The 23147-nt window shown below is 36.9% G+C and overlaps 1 protein-coding gene across 1 annotated transcript in view; it reads right to left on the bottom strand.

Annotated features, from left to right (window-relative positions):
* The window catches only part of CTNNA3 (catenin alpha 3), a 1571950-nt gene that overhangs the window by 309743 nt on the left and 1239060 nt on the right, over positions 1-23147 (bottom strand). Inside the window, exon 13 of the mRNA XM_030862371.2 lies at positions 6489-6640. Coding sequence (XP_030718231.1) covers positions 6489-6640 — 152 coding nt within the window. The remainder of the gene's footprint in view (positions 1-6488; positions 6641-23147) is intronic.

The following is a 23147-nucleotide window of genomic DNA, read 5'->3' as shown; positions in this document are numbered from 1 at the left end:
TGTTAGTTACTACTATACAGAAAAATATACTTTGAGTTTCATTGTATTTCTCTACTGTACTTTTCTTTTTTTTTTTTTGGCTGCACCCTGTGGCATGCAGGATCCTAGTTCCCTGACCAGGGATCGAACCTAAACCCCCTGCAGTGGAAGCGCCGAGTCTTAACCACTGGAGGACCAGGGAAGTCCCTGTTGTACTTTTCTTATTTCATTAATTTTGCCCTTATTTTTATTTTTCCCTTGCTCCCATTATAAAATTGTTTTTTTGTATACTGACCTTGTATTCTGTGATCCTGTATTCTGTGATCTAAACTTATTTATCAGTTCTACTAGAATGGGTTTTTTTGTTGTTATAAATTTATTTTTTAGGATTTTCAATGTAGTTGAGAATATAATTTACCAATCTAGACAGTTTCACCTTTTCCTTTGTAACCAATATACTTTTTATTTATTATATTATTATTATTAATATTATTATGATTATTGATTTACTGTTCCGGCCAGAACATCCATAACATTGCACTGCTTTGGAAAATGGACATTCTCACTTTGTTCCTAATCTTAGGGAACAGTGTTTTGTCTTTCATTTTAAGTACAATTTTAAAGCTACTTTACTAGGTAAAAGTAGTAATTTAATGGTATGCTTTCATTTCCCTCCACAGCGAAGAAACTAATGATATCATGTAAAATAACAATGTAAGTGGTAATGTAAAACAGGGACTTCAATGCACATCTTGATTTTACACAGTATTTTTTTCACTATTTCTTCATTTCCAAGTTGCATTACACAGAGTTCTAACTGTACAAGATAATATTCTACACTGGTTAGCTTCTAATTGACACCACCATAGCCGTTCTCTCTGGCAGTGTGAGTGAGACTTCAAAGAGAAAAACAGCAGCTCAGTCCAGAAGACATAAAAAGAAAAAAAACTTTTGAGGTCATGAAGAAAAGACACTTCGGTGGACAATGAGAGAAGTTCAAAGAAATCATGACAGTGCAAGTAATTTAAATTTTAAAAATTATATATTATTCCAGTAAAAGCTATAAATCTATCTACTTCTATACACATAGTAGAACTGGACACAAAAGGTTTTTCTGGCTATATAAGCTGAAGTTGTATATTAAACTATGTTCCAATTCTAGAATCCATTTAAATGATTCAGGTAAAGATGGTCCATGTAAACTGGGACATGTAAATGTTTTTTTAATTTATTTTTCTTTGTTTTTTCAAAAATTAATTTCCATCAAGTGAGATATCCAAAATATGTTCCTCTTCCCTGAAACATAAAGTTAGAAAACTAACACAGAAAATCTAAATTTATGATGGTCCTGAAAATCTTCACATTCGTCTTTGGAAAGTTCTCTGTATTCTCAGAGAACTTTTGATAACTCACATGTGAAAATGCACAAAGAAACTATATGAAAGTCTACATTCTGAACACCTGTTACAGGATGAATTTTTGCTGAATCTTTTCCTCTCTTTGAGAGTATTTCACTTCTGGCCACCCACGCTAGTCTCTCACAATTCACTTATGCCATCCTTTTCAAATTTCCTCTATTTCTGGTTAAGCACCTTTTACCAAAAAGATGAGCCACTGAGCCTCCTTGTATGTTTCAAGAGGTTAAGAAAAACAATACGCAGAATTATAACGCTAGCTTAAAGTAATACGGGTTCAAAAGCAAAATTTGCATTAAATCAACTATAATTCAGACACCCAATGCTGATAAACACGGCTATCCTCTTATACAATGTAAACGGTACCGTGAGAAAAAAAAATAATGCTTTGAACTTCACCCTTTCAAGTTACTTTTTGGGTTTCAGCTTCACGTTGCTCCATGAGCATATTTCTACAGCTTCTATAGCTAACATTCTTCAAGATATACAAAATCATAGGCAGCTTCAGTAGTACTAGTTCTATTCACAGTGGTAACAGCAGCAGAAGCTATCTTATTAGACTACTATTTACTAAGTACTTCATTTCTGTTAGCTCATTTTGTCAGCATAATAATCCTTTAAAGTAGGTATAATACCAAGTTCATTTTACAAAGGAGGAAACTGAAGCTTAGTGAGATTTGTTACTTGCTTTCGTTTTAACCATTATATTATTAGGGTTCTTGCTGGGCTGCACCGCACAGGCCTACAAGCCCTATGCTTGCCCAGCTTCAAGACTGAAGAAAGCTGGGAGTCAGCAACAGAGACGTCAGTGGTTTAAGGGATGGGGGAGCTTACGCGTCTGAAGCAAGGTCCTGGAGAGACACCCCAGCGTGTGCTTCAGAAGACGGGCAGGACATGGCAGCCGTCCTCACTCCGGGAGAAAGGGGAGTTTGGGAGAAAGGGGAGTTTGCCAGTTATAGGGGAATTGATTTCAGATGGGCTCATTAGTTACCAGGGAAACCAGCAGAGGGGAATGCTCTTCACAGTCCCCTTTAATAATAACAATCACTAGCTGGGGCCTGGGCCAAGTAGGTAGAAAGGTCAGTCATATGCATAAGATACAGGTGAAGCAGGCACTGGTCGGGGAGGGGAGGTACAGAGAGCAAGAGAACAGCCATCTTAAGTGGCCTGACCATACAGCTCTTAATCACTGTAAAATTTACACATAGATATTAAACACCAAACAGATAAAAAATATTAATACTTCCTACTCTCCAAGGTTAAGAATGAGATTCTACAAACTCAGTTGTCCATACACTGAATCCAGTGGAGATAGTAATAGTAAATGTCACAGTATTTGACTCAGAAATTTAAAAAATAATCTAAACAATGGCAAACATAGTTATTCATCAAAATAAATATTAAAGGCCAGTATAATCATATTTTTTTGTAAAACTATAAAATATCAGGCTACGATCTTAAGTTAGTATTTTATCATCTCAAGAGCACTGAAGAACACTCATGAAAATTCAGGTGCAAGACTGGATTCTGTAACACGCACACACATTCTCAAGAGCACAGCTTAGCCTTCCCTGAACTTGCATAATTATACATGTATTGCCTTAATGTTGACACTCTTTAGATACTCTAAATAAAGTTTTGCAGTTCTAAGTTCAGGATACTGGTCAGCATTACATCTGACCTTTGAAAGAGAAGATTATACCAGATCAATTTTATTATCATCTATGATAAAGGGACAGTCCTCAAAGGAAAAAAAAAAAAAAGAGATTTTCATTAATTACACCTGAGTTACCCTTCTATTTTTCATACTATAATCAAATTAGCAGTTAAGTACAATGGTTTCTGGGTCATCATCCAAGGAATCCCTGCAGAAGTGCTGTACAGGTGCCCCTAGCAGCTGTCTAGGAGACTGGGGGTGTAGGGACAGAGATAATGGGCCTCTAGATTATCCCGCATCGTTTCAAGCACAGGATTTCTGCCTTTATCTGGGTTTTTTTGGCCATAAAATGTGTTTGAAGAAAGAGTATCTTTACCTCAATAATCAAAAAAAACATTCTTTCCAACCGAACACTTACCAGTATGTTCTCAGCTGGCTGGAGCATCAGATTCTAAGGGATCTTAACACTAATGCCCTTAACTGGAGCTATCTAGCAGGGATTAAGGGCCAATATAATTTAATATTTTTATTTGTAATCTAGATGAAGGAACTAAGATTATAATCTCATATTTCTAATTAATACTAATTTAGGTATGGTCATCAACCAAAATTAAAAACAACCTGATAAATTACATGAAGAATCATTTAGAAATATAATGCAGGTTTAGTAGCATTAGGATTTGGGGCCAAGAGCAAACACATCAAATCAAAATGGAGAAGGGATATACAGGCAACAACAGTATAAAAAATAAAAACAAAAATGTTATTGTCTATCCAATAATCATGGTGTTTAAGAGGGGAAAAATTAGGCTAACAGTAGTTGGCTGTATTAATAGCCGTAATGTAAGAATACATCTTCCACTTTATTTGACAACGGACTGGCTCTAATTAGAGTATGCTTTTTGATAGTCTCATTTGAGAAGTTTGTTGAAAAGTGAAATAAGGACTAGTAAAGAACACAAAATACTAAATTATTGGGCTTCCCCGGTGGCGCAGTGGTTGAGAGTCCGCCTGCCGATGCAGGGGACACGGGTTCGTGCCCCGGTCCGGGAAGATCCCACATGCCACGGAGCGGCTGGGCTCATAGCCATGGCCGCTGAGCCTGCGCGTCCGGAGCCTGTGCTCCGCAATGGGAGAGACCACAACAGTGAGAGGCCTGTGTACCGTAAAAAACAGAACAAAACAAAACAAAAATCACAATTATTTCTATGAGGAACAGTTAAAAGAAACTGAAGCATTTACCTTGAAAAAGAGATGGCTATAGGGAAAAATTACTACCCTCTAAGGCTGTTAAGAATTACAATAAATTGTTCTCCTGCCCTAAACAGGACTACTGCAAATGAGGGATATAGAGAAATAATGGCAAGACAATTTAATTTGCTGTAAGTAAGCTATTTTGATAATCATAAAATTTTTAAATACTAGAATATTCAAGTGGGAGAGGTTATAAAACTTTTGTCCCTAGATAGCTTTTGCAGAAAAAAACAAAACAGAAACCAAAACGCATTCCCTGCCCTGGTTCACCTATGCTATTTCACTGGTTTATCTTCTCAAACATCCACCAAGGGATACTGGAAACGTGGGGCTTTCACTCTTGTAAAGCTACCTCCTGAAGTTTATGTGCCTTCTTCATACTTTCAGTGTTTCCCTCCTGGTTCCACCTATCCAGCTCTGAATTAATACTAGCCCACTAGTCACCTAGTCCACACAGGTAAGGAATAAAAACTTTTGTTAGAAGAAGAAACTATTTGGCAAAGGTACTTTGCCGTTCAGACAAAGTACTAGTACACTACCACTGTTCCCAGTCACATACGAACAAATACTTCTAGACTGTTCATAAATATATATTGAGGTTTCCCCCTGTATAACTGGCTTGCTGGCAGGTTTTCCCGAGCTCTGAAGTGCTAGATCCCATGTCTTGACACCTCTAGACTTTCTCTTACAATTTCTTCCATAAGCGTCCAACTGCCCTGCGAGGCTCCTCGACTTCTCTTGGCCCTTTTCCCTACAAGGTCCTCAGTTGGCTCCATTTTTATGAACTGCTCCATGTAACCTATGACATTCAGACCTGTCAGATACTACTGAGGCTCCATCCTTATCTCCTCAGTACATCCAATTCCATCTCACAGTCTTACTAACAGTTAATTCCAGAGGCCTTCAAATTGAACTCTACTCATACTTACAAATTGCACTCACCAGTCTTACTGATTCTTCTTTCCTTTACTCCGCCTCAGGGTGGATTTTGGCCAGAAGAGCTTGATTGGCACTGCAGGAGGCTCTGGTAACACCTCTGAAGAGAGGTGGCCTTTAACCAAGGGTGAATAGGTGGATAAGCTGGATTTTGTTTCCCTAAGGTAAGATAATTCTGAGGTGTGCTCTACAGTACCCTCCTAGAGTTGTCCAGGCTCAAGCCCAAGTTGTCTGCAGTGACTCATAATCGCCACTTGTTGGTTCTCTGTCTCACTTTTTCCTAAACAGACTAATGTTAACACAAATATTTGACTCTGCCTCCAGGTGAACCAATCCTAAAATAATCTATCTCCATATATTTACATGTGCATTTTCCCAAGAACTTCTACTGTTTTTTTTGTTTTTTTGTGGTACGCGGGCCTCTCACTGTTGTGGCCTCTCCCGTTGCGGAGCACAGGCTCTGATGCACAGGCTCAGGGGCCATGGCTCACGGGCCCAGCCACTCCCCGGCATGTGGAATCTTCCCACACTGGGGCACGAACCCGTGTCCCCTGCATCGGCAAGCGGACTCTCAACCACTGCACCACCAGGGAAGCCCCTTTTTTTCTTTTTAATAGCATTAAAAAAATATCCCACATTAACATTTTGAGTAAAAACAAATAATCTTGGTCTGTGTATATGCGGTGTGCCCACAACAAACGACTCAATTTCACACTCAGGAAGATGGTATGTATTCTCCCAAATAGACAACTCTCAAACATTTCTTGTTTCTGGCAGTTACAAGTGAGATTTCTTACAGAACACTCTGATTCTATGATCTAGTATGAGAGGGTTCAGCCATAGAAATACCTTGTTTTAGACACATTTTTCTATAAATTTCAGTAGTGATGAGAAAGATCCTCTCCTTTCTGCTCAAGAAAAGAAAGTAAATTACTTTATGTATTGTTCTTTGGCTTTTGATATGCTATGTGACACTTCAGCAAATCCTGCACACAATGATTTCTATCATTTCTGCACATGTGGCAGTTAAAAGTGCTCATTTGCATAAGTTACAACCATATACATAAGTAAAAGCGTTGTTTTTGACAGTAGATCTGATTTTGGGGATACATATGAATTTCTAAAGTTCTAATGGATTTCAGCGTTGACGTTACGGCATAGAAATAAAACATTTCTTGCAATCATTCCAGGCATACCAGATGGTGAAAAGTGTTACAATAATTCAATAGAAGGTAAAGCAAACTTACCCGAATCATCATGACTGAACATCTAATATCATGAATTGTATCATAGATCTTTTTTGAGATGTCCACAAACTGATCATCATCAAACACATCCAAAGAGTTTTTACTTAAGGCTTCCAAGGCAACATTCACTTGTGTTACAAATTCCGGAATTACTGTTAAAATGAATAAGAAAGAGAAAATTGTCCCATTTGTATTTTCAGATTTCTGGAGTTTCCGGGAAATGGGGAATCATATTTTTAAACAAATACTTGATTAATAATATTTCAATTATTTTTTAAATGTAGGGAGACAAAACATTCTGGCAGGATAATTTTGAATCTCTGAAATACAAAGGTAACCAAAGACAAGAAAGGCATCGTTATGGAAATGTTTTAAAAGATTATCTTTCTCCTTTATAGCATTTTTGTTTTGACCAAGGTTGGAACCATATAATTATTTTTCATCCGATCCAGTGTAAGCTCAAAGAAATGACAAAAAAGAATTGGTGTGAATAATAGTTGAAATTGTAAACATAAAAATATTTAAAGAAAAGAAACATTTGAGATGCTAAATAGAAGAAAATTAACTAAAGACACTAATTCTATCTCATAGAAATAATAAAACTACTGTAAACTTTCTATTGATAAAATATTTCCTCCTCATCAAAAATACTAATGCGAAGAAACTGGTGATCTTATATGCAAAATGTTTCTATGTAAAATAACACAACATTGAATGAGTTTAGGGATATATCAATCAGTAAGGCCAATTCATAGAATGCCCTTTTCTTTTATTAAGATTTCAAAATAGTCTCAATTAAAAACATTTTTCTGACTTTACTTTTAAGGTTAATGATAACAACATTCATTAACTCTTCAGTAGATTCAAGGCAGTTTTCTAAGTGTTTGCTGTGATTTAAATCTTAAAACAACCCCAGTATTAACCTGGGGTTCATACTTAGTTGAATGACAAAGACACAGAGAAATCAAGAATCTTTCACAGAGTCATTCTGCTAATATGACTTTTAACTACTATACCATATCATATTGAATAAGTTTCTTCCCCATGTGAATATGCAGGATAAAAGCAATTGATTTTTAGAGCAATGATTCCAAACACAAAAATATTAATAAATATTATTTTTTCCTCCATCCAAATCTCTATCTGCATGTATGGCACACCATGTCTTGCAATCCTACCTGCCATGTTCTTGATATGGGGAAATGTTGGCAATATACATAGGTACCCATATTTTATCTAGTCTCATCTTTCCTCCACCTACTAAAATGTATCACCTATACCCTAATTCTTAGCTACTATACCCACCAGGATTATCCACTGTGCTTTTCTCCTCTGTCCATTCTCCAGGTGTACCATCCAATAAAAAGGGGCACCTGGCCACATAGGGCCACATATGACTAGGACACATTAAATTCATTAAAATTTAATTTAATTTGAAATTGAGTTCCTCAATCACATTTACCACATTTCAAGTGCTCAGTATACACCTATGACTATTGAATTCTGTTTTGAGAGTGGCAAGATGGAATGTTTCTATCATACCAAAACTTCTACCGGATAATATTATTCAGTAGTGAGATTTCATGAAATCATTGTCTCACTTTCAGTGAACAGAATAACAAAGGCAAGGAGAAAGCTAACTCACACCCCTTTGCGTAGGAGAAACACTCCTGAACCACAATTCCCACTAATTTAGGTGTGACTCCCAAAGTGTATCTCTAATCTAACCTTTTCCCTGAATGCCAGAGCTATAAATCCAAAATGGTCCACTGCAAAATTCTACCTAAATCTTTTGTAACACCTCAAATCCATCCTATCTAAACCTAAACATATTCTTTTCTACCTGGAAAGCCTAATTTTCTTGTAATATTTTCTATCTTGACGCCCAGTCATCAAGGAAAAAAAAACTCAGGTGTTTTCTTTTACCTCCTACTCTTTTTTAACCTCTATATCCAAATGTCCTCTAAGTGAAATCTCCTCTACCATATAAGTACATTTTAAATCCATTGCCAGTGCAGCCCCACTGCCTCTAGCCATCATTATCTCCTGCTTGAGCCCTCACTATAGTCCTCCTGCCTAAGATCTTCTCATCCTTCACACTCATCGTAAGTATAATCTTATTGACAAAGCCAACTCTTAGCAGTGAGTACAACAGTGTCTGTCACAAAACAGATTCTCAATAAGTTGTTTTATTAGTGAGTCACATCCCTACACTGTTCAAAAATGTTCACTAGTTCCTTGAAACTTTTTCCTGTTTGTATCCCAAGTGTCTAGCCTGGCACATAGTAGATACATAATTGAATTAAGTAATCGAATGAGTTAATGAATGAATAAATATAAAAACCCCACAAAAATGTAGGTACAAATTTAACATGTTAAGCTTGCATTTCAATGTAATTTAGGTTTTGTTCATACTAGGGAATCTCCAAAAATATACTTATGTGGGCTTATAAGAATATTCGACATATTTAATGAGTTAATCTTTACTTTTTATAGTGTTGAGAAAGGAGGAAACTCTTACAGAAAAGTGTCCAGTTATTTCACATTTCCTTCAGGTTCTTGGGGTGAACAGCAAACCCCCCAACAAAACTTCTACTCCAAAGAACACGGCAGAGAGTCTCCTGATCACTTTGACATCCTCTATTAACCCTAAAGACATAGATAAATACAAAGAGATGTGGTTTCAAAACTTCTGGTGGGGCTTCCCTGGTGGCTCAGTGGTTGAGAGTCCGTCTGCCGATGCAGGGCACGCGGGTTCGTGCCCTGGTCTGGGAAGATCCCACATGCCGCAGAGAGGCTGGGCCCGTGAGCCATGGCCACTGAGCCTGCGCGTCCGGAGCCTGTGCTACGCAACGGGAGAGGCCACAGCAGTGAGAGGCCCGCATACTGCAAAAAAAAAAAAACCTTCTGGTGGTCTACCACTGACAAAACTCTTTTCATAGTCTTCCCCACTAAAAAAAGGTTTTTCTCATTCACCAAACACCAAAGTGTTCCATACAGTAATAATTTAACTCTATCTACATCTTCAGTTTGTTACTAACTGCCTCTACAATTTGAAACTGCTCCTATCATCTTCCTATGTAGATCTTGGCCAAAAAAAGAGACAAGCATCAAATCACGTAAAGGTCTAGTTTTCACTGCCATGTGAGATAATGTGAGAAAGATTTGGTGTATTTTAAGGAAAATACATCATAGCCTTTTCATTATTGCAACATGATTTCAATTTAACTCCCTTAGGGGCCTCTTACTAATAAACTAATATTAGTTCCAATTAAAATAAAATCTTTGAGAAGCCAATGTTTAATTTCTGAAGTACAGATGGAAACTACTACTTTTTTCACTCTAACAGCATAAATGAACTATTCAAAGCCGACATGTAATACATTTCTCATTTCATTAGCTTAAACATCAGCTGTGGGTGTGTTTTATTCATACTATGGACATATGGTTGCTTGGATCAGAGTGGGCGTGAAATTTTTTAATGCTTTCAAGAAAATACAAAGTGAGTATAATTAAGTAGCCAGTTAGTGGTAATTTAGAAGGAAAAACAAATTGACAAAGCGATCTCAAATCCATAATCTACTACATTTCAAGAAAACAAGGTTTACACACAGTATACCATCCATCATGTTATACAATCATTGATCAGAGAGGGGGACACCTTAAACAAATTCACTCTAATCATCTGACATCCCAGGTAGGATCAACTGTTCTGAACTTTGGAGTGCAGATTTATTAAACACAAGTGGCCTTGGGGTCAATACCTCGTCAACTTCAAAGTATCTTGTCTATTTTATACTGCCAAATTCTAAGCCAGTCCTGAACTCGTTAGAAGTCTGTACTTTCTCTACCAACCTTATTCAGAATATGCAGAATAATATATCCATTGAGTGCTTACTCATCTGGGCACTGTGCTAAGCATTTTGTATGCATTGTCTCATTTAATCCCCACAGCAGCCCTGTGAGGCAGGAACTATCATTATCCTGATTTCACTGATGAGGAAACTGAGGTCAAACAGCTAATAAGTGGCAGGCTGGTAACTGAGACTCCAGAGCTTGCTCTCCGAGCCCCAAAGCTGCACTGCCTCCTTTTTTTTTTTTTTTTTTTTTGCGGAACGCGGGCCTCTCACCGTTGTGGCCTCTCCCGTTGCGGAGCACAGGCTCCGGACGCGCAGGCTCAGCGGCCATGGCTCACGGGCCCAGCCGCTCCGCGGCACGTGGGATCCTCCCGGACCGGGGCACGAACCCCTATCCCCTGCATCGGCAGGTGATCTCTCAGCCACTGCGCCACCAGGGAAGCCTCACTGCCTCCTTTTGATAAGTAAAATACTTTGGGCTTCTTAATTTCAGTGCTCCTGGGGCACTGAAATTAATGTTAATGTTAATTAACATTAATGTTAATGTCAATTAATTTCTAAATTAATGTTAATTTTCTGGCAATAGAGCCAACTTCTCCCAGGCCTTGAGTCTCGCTCTGGTACTAACTCAGGAATATTTTATCCCTTCTCATTTCTTGCTAGGTTTATTAAGTGCTTTTGAAAGTAGGTAAGGGTACATAATTATTGGATTAAGTAGGTCAGAAAAAAATCCAGACTCATTATAGGTAATCATCTCCAATGATGTCACTGAATTATGTTTCTATCATTAATAAAATGCAGATTAAAATATTTCTAATCATACTATTATCTTTGAAAATTACCAATGAAAGAGGTATTTGGCTTTGAAAATTCACATAATGCTAACTCACCATTTCTTTACATGATGCTAAGTGGGAAGAACTTACAGCAGAAAGTGCAATTAAGCATATGCATGACTTCTATAAATGCCACATACTCTTCATTTTATAGATTGATTGAACAAACATTGATTATCAAGATTCATACCTTTTTTTTTTAAGGAAGCCAAGAGTATGTATCAGTACTGTGTTTGGTCCCTCACAGATTACATATCATAAAAGTCAATAACTGGTGAGAATTTTTCCTTTTTTCAAACGAGAGAATCAAGGAACAGAGTGAGTGCTTTATGACACATCACACAGTTAACAAGAGCCATACTGGCCTCACTGTTCTGCTCCACCCCTACCTTTCAAACATCTGGAATAGCTCAAAAAAAAACCCTAAGAAATAACAGAGAGAGAAGACTTTGTTGTCATGGCTTCGTGACACTATACTGATACTTTCTTCCCCCTTTGGCAGAGATGTTTTTTCTATATATGAAATTCTGGATCATTTAATTAGCCTGAGTGTCCAGCTTTGGGTATCTCCAGTGCCTTAGGGACTTAGCGATTTTCCCTAAAGCTTAATCTTGATGTTTCTCAATAATACATTAATATTAATAAATAATATTAATTTATTTAAATGTTTTATAAATTAGTCATGACTACTTAATATAAAATTTAGCTCTTTCACAATTTTCCTCATAACATTTTCAAATTTGTTAACACCACAATAATTGGTTAAATGAATGTAACTATTTAAGTATTTAAAGTTGGACCTGGACCAAGTAACGGTCTATGATGACCTCTGCTCATTATGTAACACACTATTTTAATGGAGTTATTAACAAGTTGCCTCTGAAAAAAAAAAAATTTTGTTAGCTGTTTTTGTATTTCTTAGTATGAAGTCTCAAATATTTAAACTATCAATGCAATTTCCTATACTATCAAACCTCTCAAAATTCATCAATTTGAATTTTTACCAGGTGTAAGAGCCAGCACTCAACATGGTCTCTGATGATCCCAGCCTCCAGGTATTCACGTCTTAGTACACCCCTTCCCCACATTGTGCCAGACCTGTGTGCCAAACAGAACGTACTATAAATGATGGGATGTTGCTTCTTAGGCTATTTAAAAAAGACTTCAAGGATTCCATCTTGGTCATTCTCTCTCATGTACTGCTTGCTCTGAAGAACTTCAGATGTTATGCTGTGAACAGCGTAATTGAGAAGTCCACATGGCAAGGAACTGAGGCTGCTAGCTAACAGCCAGCAAGGATATGAGGCCTTGGACCAGCAGCCATGAGCTTAGAGGTGGATCCTCTAGTTTCACTCAAGCCTTCAAAATAACTGCAGCTTCAGATGACATCTTGACTGCAATGTCATGAGACTGAGGCAGAATCACACAGCTAAGCCGCTCCTGGATTCCTGAGTCTCAGAAAATGTGAAAGATAATAAATGTTTGCTGTTTTAAGCTACTAAATTTTGAAGTAATTTGTTTTACAATGGATATATACCACACTAAGAGACTGGAAAGGTCTAAGAGAATACATTAGTTTTGCCTGTTTCAGTTCATTCAAATGGAATCATACTGTATATATTCTTTTTTTGTTTTTAACATCTTTATTGGAGTATAATTGCTTTACAATGGTGTGTTAGTTTCTGCTGTATAACAAAGTGAATCAGTTATACATATGTTCCCATATCTCTTCCCTCTTGTGTCTCCCTCCCTCCCACCCCTCTAGGTGGTCACAAAGCACCGAGCTGATCTCCCTGTGCTATGCGGCTGCTTCCCACTAGCTATCTATTTTACGTTTGGTAGTGTATATATGTCCATGCCACTCTCTCACTTTGTCACAGCTTACCCTTCCCCCTCCCCATATTCTCAAGGCCATTCTCTGGTAGGTCTGTGTCTTTATTCCTGTCCTGCCCCTAGGTTCTTCATTACCATTTTTTCCCCTTAGATTCCATATATATGTGTTAGCATACGGTATTTGTTTTTCTGTTTCTGACTTACTTCACTCAGTATGACAGACTCTAGGTCCATCCACCTCACTACAAATAACTCAATTTCGTTTCTTTTTATGGCTGAGTAATATTCCATTGTGTATATGTGCCACATCTTCTTTACCGATTCATCTGTTGATGGACACTTAGGTTGCTTCCATGTCCTGGTTGTTGTAAATAGAGCTGCAATGAACACTGTGGTACATGACTCTTTTTGAATTATGGTTTTCTCAGGGTATATGCCCAGTAGTGGGATTGCTGGGTTGTATGGTAGTTCTAGTTTTAGTATATATTCTTTTCTATCAAGTTTCACTCAACATTAAACTTATGTGATTTGACTCATATTGCTGAATGTAGGTTTAGATTTCTCATTCTTATCACTGTATAGTATTCCAGTGTATAATTATACCACAATTTATTTATCCATTCTATAGTTAATGGGCATTTGGATAATTTCCAGTTTGGGACTACTATACATAGTGATGCTATGAAATATTGTGCACTTTTTGGTGCTAGGAATATATGCACATATTTTCAGGGAATTTACATACATATTTTCAGGGACTATACCTATCAGTGGAATTTCTGAATCACAGAATATACTTTTGTACCATGTTAATAGACACTGACAGTTTCCAAAGTGGTTGGAACACATTTTACTCGTATCAACAGTGCCTGAGAGTTCTAGCTGGTGTACATCCTCACTAACACTTGGCATATTCCAGCTTTTACATTATAGCCTTTCTGGAGGGTATATTTCCCTCTTCCTTTTTAATATATTGATCAGGTGTGTGTGTGTGTGTGTGTGTGTGTGTGTGTGTGTGTGTGTGTGTGTGTGTGTGTGTGTGTTCTACTGGGTAAGCCTCCGGATTACTTTCATTGTTTATCTACTCTCTTGTTGTTCTTGAGTTTTAACAGTTTAAATTTTCCTCCTTTAGAATCACCTACCATCTTATCTATTGCTTAAGCTCATTCTTTAACCTCTTCAGTTTCTACTATCAAGAAAAGCACAGGACTTCCCTGGTGGCACGGCAGTTAAGAATCCACCTGCCAATGCAAGGGTCATGGGTTCGGGCCCTGGTCCGGGAAGATCTCACATGCTGCGGAGCAACTGGGCCCGGGCACCACAACTGCTGAGCCTGCGCTCTAGAACCTGCGAGCCATGACTGCTGAAGCCCGCAAGCCTAGAGCCCGTTCTCTGCAACAAAGAGAAGACACCGCAATGAGAAGCCCGCGCACCACAACGAAGAGTAGCCCCAGCTCGTTGCAACTAGAGAAAGCCCATGCACAGCAATGAAGACCCAACACAACGAAAACAAATAAATAAATTAATTTAAAAAAAGAAAAGAAAAGCACACACAGGAAAAGAGTGAAAGAAAAATAAAGAAGTAAAGGAACTCCATGATCTGTATCTCTAGCTAAATACAGATCAATGTGCAGGGGATCACACACTGATGACCATAGGAACATGGGCCATAGGAAGAGGTAAACATTGTAAACATTAATAAACAGAAACCTCATTTTAAATGGATTTGGGAAGACAGAAGGGGCAGCTCTCACACCCTACCTCTTGTTATCAATTGCAGACCCAACAGGAAGAGACATACCTTTGCATCTCTGAAAGGAAGAAAGTTCCTATTTTGCTACCCAGCAGGATGAAGGAAGAACTTCTCCTTGACTGGCAATAGCCCAACCAATGAGAGACTGTCTCAACTCTGCCAGTGAAAAGCCCTACACTTCAAACTCCCAGTTTCTTCCAATGGACATTTTGTTTGTAACAGCCCCGCCCACTCTTCCTTCTCCATAAAAGAATGTTCCTCTCCTTTGTTTTCCAGATCTGCCTATAGTTTGCCACAGATTCCATGTCCTGAGTTGCAGTTCTTTGCTGTTCCTGAATAAACCCATTTTGCTGGTAAATTAACTGACGGTTTTAATTTTTTAAGTCAATAGAAATGTCTAGGGGGGAAATATCTTTAAAGATGCTGAGGTGTACAAACAGATTGGGAAGGCTTCCAGTAGGAGAAACATATCTTTATTTGACATATCTTTGTGGTGTTCAGGTTGTCCTTCACATGTTGCTGGGGATTTCTTGGGTGAGAAGAAAAAGAGTTGATCTCAGCTCCCCAGACTCCAACTCTCTGTGTCCAGCTGTCTATGATTATATGCCTGAGAACAGCCCTTTTCCTAACCCTGTCTACCTGGTAACTTTCTACCCACAATTCATATTTATCTTCATAGATATCAGTTCTTTGTGAAACTTTCCCTGATCACCAGCCCACCCATGCTTCTAACCGTGTTAGGCAATCTTGTCTCTTGGACTTGCTGACACTAAAGACATACATTTGCTAAAGATCCTATGTCTCTAACTGCATGTGTTTTGCTGTACTCAGCCACTTCCAAAATCCTGACAGAGAGCTCAGAAACTCTGTCAAGCCACCTTAGTTTCCTCAGGAAAGGGGTAGGTATCAGAGTCAGAATTCAGCACCAGGTATTCAGACTCACAGCCTGTACCCATTACCACTACATTCTACTGCTGGATGCAAGGATAACCACGCTGAGACATATCCTCAAACATTAGAGAACACTGAGGGTAAAGAGAAGAACTAAATCTTCAAGAGAGAAAGGGTCATCTATAAAGTATTTAAATCAGATTGGTATTAGGCTTTTCATGAGCAACACCGGATACAAAAAGGAAAAATATGAAGCAACGCATTCAAGTATTAAGTAGAAATTATTTCAGAAATGAGATCCAATACTCAGCCAGTTAATTAAGTGAACAGTGGTATAAAGATTTTTTCAGGCATGCACGTACACAGAATATTTAATCTCCATGAACTCTTCATTAGGGAGATACCTGTCAATAATTCTCAAAACAAAAAGTGAGTCAAAGGAGCAAGATATGGGGCTGAGGAAATAGTGGAGTCGGAATACCAGTCAGAAATACCTGCGGGTATTTCTGTGTGTTGTACGTGGAAACAAGGAGTAAACGTGTAGATATTTTTGAGAGCCAGGGTTCTCACTATGGAATAAGAGAGGTACTACAATGGAATGTGATAAGACAAAGAACCCTATGGGATGGGATTGCACTGGAGGTGTCAGTACGAACTTATGATTGCATACGTAGCAATATATTACCTTTTGTGTAAGAGTGAAGAGGAAATAAAAAAGCACATCCTTAATCAGCTTATTTTCACAAATATTAAAAAAAGACTCACATGAAAGATAAAGGAATAAGGAAACTTGTTATTTACAAGGGATGCTAAGAATTGGGTAGAAGAAATATGAGAAGATAGATCAGCAGCTGAGTATATTTTCTGTATTTTTAACTCTTGTAAGCATGTTAACATTATACAATTTTAAAAATATAAAATTGACAACAAGCCTATGGGCAGGGGAAGGAAACCTAAAACCAAATGTGAGTAGCAACAAATGAACAAATGAATTTGTTTTGAGGTGTGTATCATCGAGGTACGTATCATCAGGTTGCTTACACTTGACTACTTTCTAAAGTCGTGCTGCCCAATCCGCTAGCTGCTAGAAATAGCCTGCTATTTAACTAAATTTACATTAAATTGATACAAATTAAAGACAATTAAAAATGCACTTCCTCAGTCACTCTAGCTCACCACATATGGCTATCATTTTAGACAGTATAGATATAGCTCAGTTCTATCCTTGCAAAATATTCTGTTAGCACTGTTCCAAATATTGCAATCAAGTATTTGTTGAGCACCTGTCCTCTGTAGGACACTGGTTTAGATTCTGGAAGAGTGAGTATCAGCTGTGTAGTTTTTCTATGTATACTTCACAAATACAAGTTATAAACCTTTGGAAAAAACCCTCTTTGGCACCTAGAAATGTCCTGGGCCATTGCAAAATTGTGTCAGGTTCTATTTACTGATACCATTCTTAGTTTTTTGGTCAATATATATTCACCTTTGTATAAATATAGATGACTACCTAAACAAGAAAATGTATGTTTTGTTTGTGCTTTGAGAAACTACAGGTATCTTTGCTTACTGTGTGAATCCCATGAGGGCTATGGAATTTCACATCTGCTGAAATTATACTAGTTGAAATATATGTTAAAAATGTTCTGAAATTTCAGTGCCAACTTGTTATTTTTACTTTGACAGAATTGTCATTATTTTTAGTGAGTTATAATATTACAGTGAAAGAGTAGAGACTCAATCTCATTGACAGTAGTGATTTTACTTTCCCTTTAGTCATTCAATATCACAAGGTTTGTAAGGGCTTCCTATGTACAAGTGTACAATATTAAGATTTTTAAAGAACAAATTCATTTTTCTTGTATCTGATATTCGTTTATCTTGAACCTTCTTGCTATTATAATCAATATATAAAAAATTTCAGGGAGCCCAGATTAATATGATTTAAATATATATGCACGTATGATTCATTCAACAGATGTTTTTCTAGAAAGTCGAATAAAAATTGATTGTGAACTTCTTGAGTGAGAGAGCCTGTTGTATTGAATTACTCCTTTTACTAATATTTCTTGATCAAATGAAGAAAAGTCATATTTTAAATGCAGCAGGGAAGCTTCTATTTAAGGCAACTGAAATTACTTATTTTATAAATATTTATCCCTTAAGCTCTTTTTTTGTAATGCTGGATTTATGTACATTGGTTACAAACATTATTATAAACAAGTTTACTGAAGTAAATCAAGATTTATAACTCTGCTAAAATTTTTTTAAACAGTTACAGAAATCCAGAAACCTCTGCATCAATGTAAGCTAGGATTGTGGAAGGTTAGTCAATTTTTTTTTTAAGGGAGCTAAAGTTCTGTAAAATGAAGAAACTGGTCTATTTCTAGCATAGACTCTCTGGATCCATAGGTCTATTCATAATCACACATGCACTGTGCTCACTTTTCCTAGCTACATTTGGTTACAAGCAGAAAGACATTAGAAAAAGATAAATGAATGGACAGGAGGATAGCAGATGTATGGACAGATGAATGGGTAGTAAAGTAAAGTATGGGTTGTTGGAAGAAAAGATAGGTGTATAGAATCATGGGGGTAAGAATTTGTGAGTGGATGGAAGGAGAGATTAATCTTTATAACTTTCCTATTTCCAAAAGAGAAAAAAATTCAAAGAAGCTCAAAAAAGAGGCAAGGGTACAGTAAGCTTTTAAAACTTAAAACAAGGCCAAAATAACCAACAGCCACATAACGAAAGTTAGGGAAGACAAGTGTAATTACATAAAAACTTCTAGAGTTAAGGTACAGCAATTAATTATAAAACTGATCTGTTGCATTCCAGGCAAAAGTGAAGCAATGTACTACATGGTTCATATTATTTACTAAAATGGGGCTTGGCACTTTAAAGTTTTCACTGGGAATGACTTAAAAAGATTTTCCTCTTCAACACTATATGCTAAGGGGAGTGAATGTACCACTTATGTATTTATATTTCTCATTATTAAAAAACATAACAAAAAGAGTCTTCACAAATAGTGTTATAAAAGATGTAAAGGCGTTCTTCAAAAGAATATTTATTTTATACAACATTATCATCTGCTTCTTCAAAAAGTTAAAGTCCTAGAATTTTTGGTTTGCACCTTTTTGGATTTCTGATATGATATGATACAAAAATAGGACTTTGAAAATTTTGATTCTAGGCAGAAATTTAATGGATAAATGAATGAATAATCTCAGCATGGCTTCTGACAGGAGTGAATCATACATTATTTGAAATTGATGTCAAGAGTGAATTAATTCTTGAAGGATGGGCATTCAGGGTTATCAGAAAAAAGAACTTCCATTTGTTTTAGATACTAAGTGCTGACAGGGTAAATTGATATTTTCCTGTGAAAATGTAAGTAACTTGTATTCTTGGTGCAGAAAGTCTCAGATCTGGATTCCAAACATGATAAGCTATCTGAAAGTGACCACCACAATACCTCATGCATAATATGGTTCCAGAATAATAGTGGACCAACATTTATTGATTACTTACTAAGTACCAATAATCTTGCTCGTGTTGACCTATGTTGAAATCAGTAAAGCGTGATGGTGACATGTCTAGACTTGCAGTCAAACTTCCTAGTAGGGGGCACTTTCTCCTTTGCACTTTATTCACATTGTACTCTCTTCAGTTGTGCAAAGCTGTAGCTCTGAGCAAATAGTATTAATATATTCTTTCCTCAGTAAACTTTATCGTGACACAGTGGTTTTTGAACTTGGCCCTGAATCAGAATCACCTGGAGAGCCCATTAAAACACAGAGGGCTGAGCCCTACCCACAGAGCTCCTGATAAAAAAGTCTGATATGGAGCAGAAGAATTTGAATTCTAACAAGTGCCCAAGGGATATAATGCTACTGGTCCAAGGGATCAAACTTTGAGAATCACATGTAGCAGATAAAATTGGTTGGCTCCCCAATACTCATTATTAACATCCTTGTTAAAAGAAACATGGATTTGTTCAGCATCCAAACAGCAGAAAGGTGATGTAGCTCTCAGTTTAGAGGTAAATTCTGATTATTACCCAATCATTTCCTTTGGCAGTGATTGGTTTAAAGAGAACCTGACACCCTGTTCTAGCCAATGAGATTTAGGAAGTGTACTGGGGGAAGATTTATGGGAAAGTTATTCATGCTCAAAGAGAAATACTGGAGAGATGGTCCCTCTTCTTTCTCTGGACATTTTCCTATCTGGATGTGACTTCTAAGAACTGCTGTGGTCATCTTACAACAAAGAGAAAGCTGTCATATCGAAATAGCAAAGAAAAAAAAATATGTATCTCTATTAGTGTTAATGAACTGGTGAATTAAACAACACTGGACTTCATGATATATAGCCTGTAAAAATTTCTGTTACTCATGGTTTGAAGAGATATAACTGATTAAATGTAATATAATTTAATCCTAAAAATAATCCCACTTTAAAGATGAGAAAAGTAAAACTTTGATAGCTGCTCACATTTATAGCTAATAATTAACAGAGCCAACTTTTATACATAGTTCTGCTGACTCCAAAGCCTGTGTTATTTCCACTACTCTTTATACTGATGGACATGTTTTGAGGGGTTTTTTTTTGTCTGTTTATTTTAATTGTTCTGCCTATCTCAGTGATTTTTTTTTTCTCTAAGCTATACAGGAATAAAAGATATAATTCAACACAGATGTTTGAGATCACTCTATTCCATATATTTTTAAATTCAAATGTTAGGAGGGAAAAAGAGAAGAAGTTTTAGTATTATATTTAGCAACAAATAGGCAACACAAAATATGCCCCCATTAACACTAAAGGGTTCTCTTTTACACTTGTGTCTTAAATTAAAAGATGTTTTTATGGTTTGTGATATTAACTCAATAACAAGGACATGTGGTAGGATGACTACCTTTAAAATACTAAGAGAATCTTCAGAAAATAAACATACAAATGAAACCGAAGACATAAAATATCAGGGATTTTGGAACCAAGATCAAACACCAAATCCTAAATGGTCTTTTCTCTTTTTACAATAGAAAATATGTACAGTACATGCTTTCTTTAAAAAGTCTTGAGTTCTCCAAACATACCTAATTGACTCCACTGTATGATTTTATAAAATCTTTATCCTGGGTTGCTTAAGAGCAAAACTATGTATCTCCTACACTTTAACCCAAATTACATTGTTCTTTGTGATAACTGAAATGCTGATTGCTAACTATGCTATTGATAAAATAAAGTATTTGAATTAGATGAGATACATCTGTTCTTTCTTGTACATTCCATTTACTACCTATACAAACAGAACTTCCAAACTACTACACTTGGCTCTCATTTCTCTCCCTAGCCTCACATGTGTGGCCTTCAATGTATCTCAAACTACGTAAACTGTAAGTTACCTTTCAATTCAACATGTACAAAAATGAAGTCATCACCTTCTTCTCCCAAATTTGCCATCTTTCTTGTATCTCCCATCTCAGCAAATGTGATTACCATCTACCCAAGGCCCTAAACAAGATGACTGGGAGTCATTCTTGTCTCCCCGCCGTCTACCTCTATCTCCCCTCGATCATCAAATATGGTTACTTTTTGCATCCTGTATAATTCTTGAATTGGAATTCTTTTGGAAACCCCAGGTCTTCCTTACCAGATCTCATGCTGACTGAGCTGATAGCCTCCCTAACTCTTCTGCCATATCTAGTTCTCAGATCTATCCATCCCACTACTATCACAGCAATCATTCTAACCATCAATGCTCACCATTTCTCTGACCTGGTAAGACCCTTTGGTGGACCCTTAATTGTCGAAAGGATGATATTCAAAATTTTAGTCACAGAATTCATTGCCTCCATTTAACTCATTCCTCCTCCTTTAGCTCCATCTCCAATAATTTCGTATCTGTCATTGTACGCCTCGAACACTCAGAACAGCTTATAGCCTTCCCAAAAAGCTAGCTTATTTACACCTCTCTATATTCGTTCATTACTTCCTTTCTAAGGCATGCCCTTCTTCATGTTCCTCATTACAGTAATTTTCCTCTTTTTAAAGAGTCGATACAGAGAGTACTTGTTCAGGGAGCCTTTTGTGGCTTTCTCTTTTCTCTACCCACATCTCAGATTGGATTAGTATTCTGCTTCTGTGCCTGATACACTATCATTTGTCACTCTACTTTACGTTCCACAAAGATAAGGTACTTAGAAGGTGTGTGCGTGTCCTAACCTTCTGTGTCATCAGCTTCTCTCACCAAATTTACTCCTGCCTCTCCCTATGTAGCCTCCACCCTCCATATTCAGTCAGTCACTAAGCCTGCAGATTTTAGCTTCCCAAATACGTTTCTAGCACATAGCAGTTGCTCAGTAATTGTGCATTGAGTGAATATGCTTTTCTAGCTCAAGTTCTTATAATTCAATAATCCTACTTCTATGTATTCTTGGACTGTACCAAGAATACTTGGAGAGTACCTCATAAGTTGCCTAATTTTACAACTAGAACTCGTAGTGAATTTATTTTGAAATAATGCACTTAGTAACTTTACCATTAGTTAAAAGAATTATTGAATCAGTTGCAGAGCATTTAAGTTGGGTCTCTCCCTATGGAAAAGTTCACTCTTCAAATCTGTCCTGTTCTTGTTCACTAAAGCTCTGCCCCTGAAATGAGTAGCTTTGCCTCTATACTGCCCACGCAGTACATTTAGTATACTACTGAATGACAAAAGTCCGAAGTTAAGAGGATTAATTAGGATAAAACCCGAAATACCCAAAGCTAACACCAATTCCATGGGTCAGCAGAAATGTTCCGAAAACCTTTCCTTTGAGGTGAGAAAAGCCTCTCACTCTGGAATTCTCTAAAAGTTATCAGGAATCTGCAGGAGAAGTAGAGAGAGAAAGTATATATAAGCATTTTTGTTGTTTTTATTCTTAATAGTCTTAGATTTATCTGCTTCTTTCTCCTCAGAGCACCTCATCACTGTGCTTAGGTGTCAACTGTCCTCAAGATTCCCACAGATGTCCAGTAAACTCTCATATCTCAGGCTATTTTTGTGCATTGCTTTTTTTCTCTACTATGGCAAAAAAATCATTTCAATAGATATCTATTTACCTATATGTATAATTAGCTCTATTTGAAGAAGAAGAAATCAAGGTTCAGTGAGACTAAATACATATGCCTAGAATTGCATAACTAGTAAAAGATGGTCCACAAAATCATTCTAAAAACCAACCTTTATCCCTTATACTTTGAAAGCCTACCTTTAAAAGGTTAACAGTCTGTTTGGTGATGCAACAAGTACATAGCAAACTACATGGGGCCACAAAGGCAGGTTTTGAACATGTATTATAAAGTGATCTCAATAAGTCATCTGATATATTTACTCGTGTTTCCTATTACCTGTAGAAAACAAGACAGAAAAAGGCAACTACAATAAGAGAAGCACATTAAAAGAATGGTGAGATTATATCCAATTAAAGATATTTTGGAAAA

This window comes from Globicephala melas, chromosome 16 (genome assembly GCF_963455315.2).
Source record: "Globicephala melas chromosome 16, mGloMel1.2, whole genome shotgun sequence".
In the NCBI taxonomy this organism is placed as follows: domain Eukaryota; kingdom Metazoa; phylum Chordata; class Mammalia; order Artiodactyla; family Delphinidae; genus Globicephala; species Globicephala melas.
This window is presented reverse-complemented; position numbering and strand designations above follow the sequence as displayed.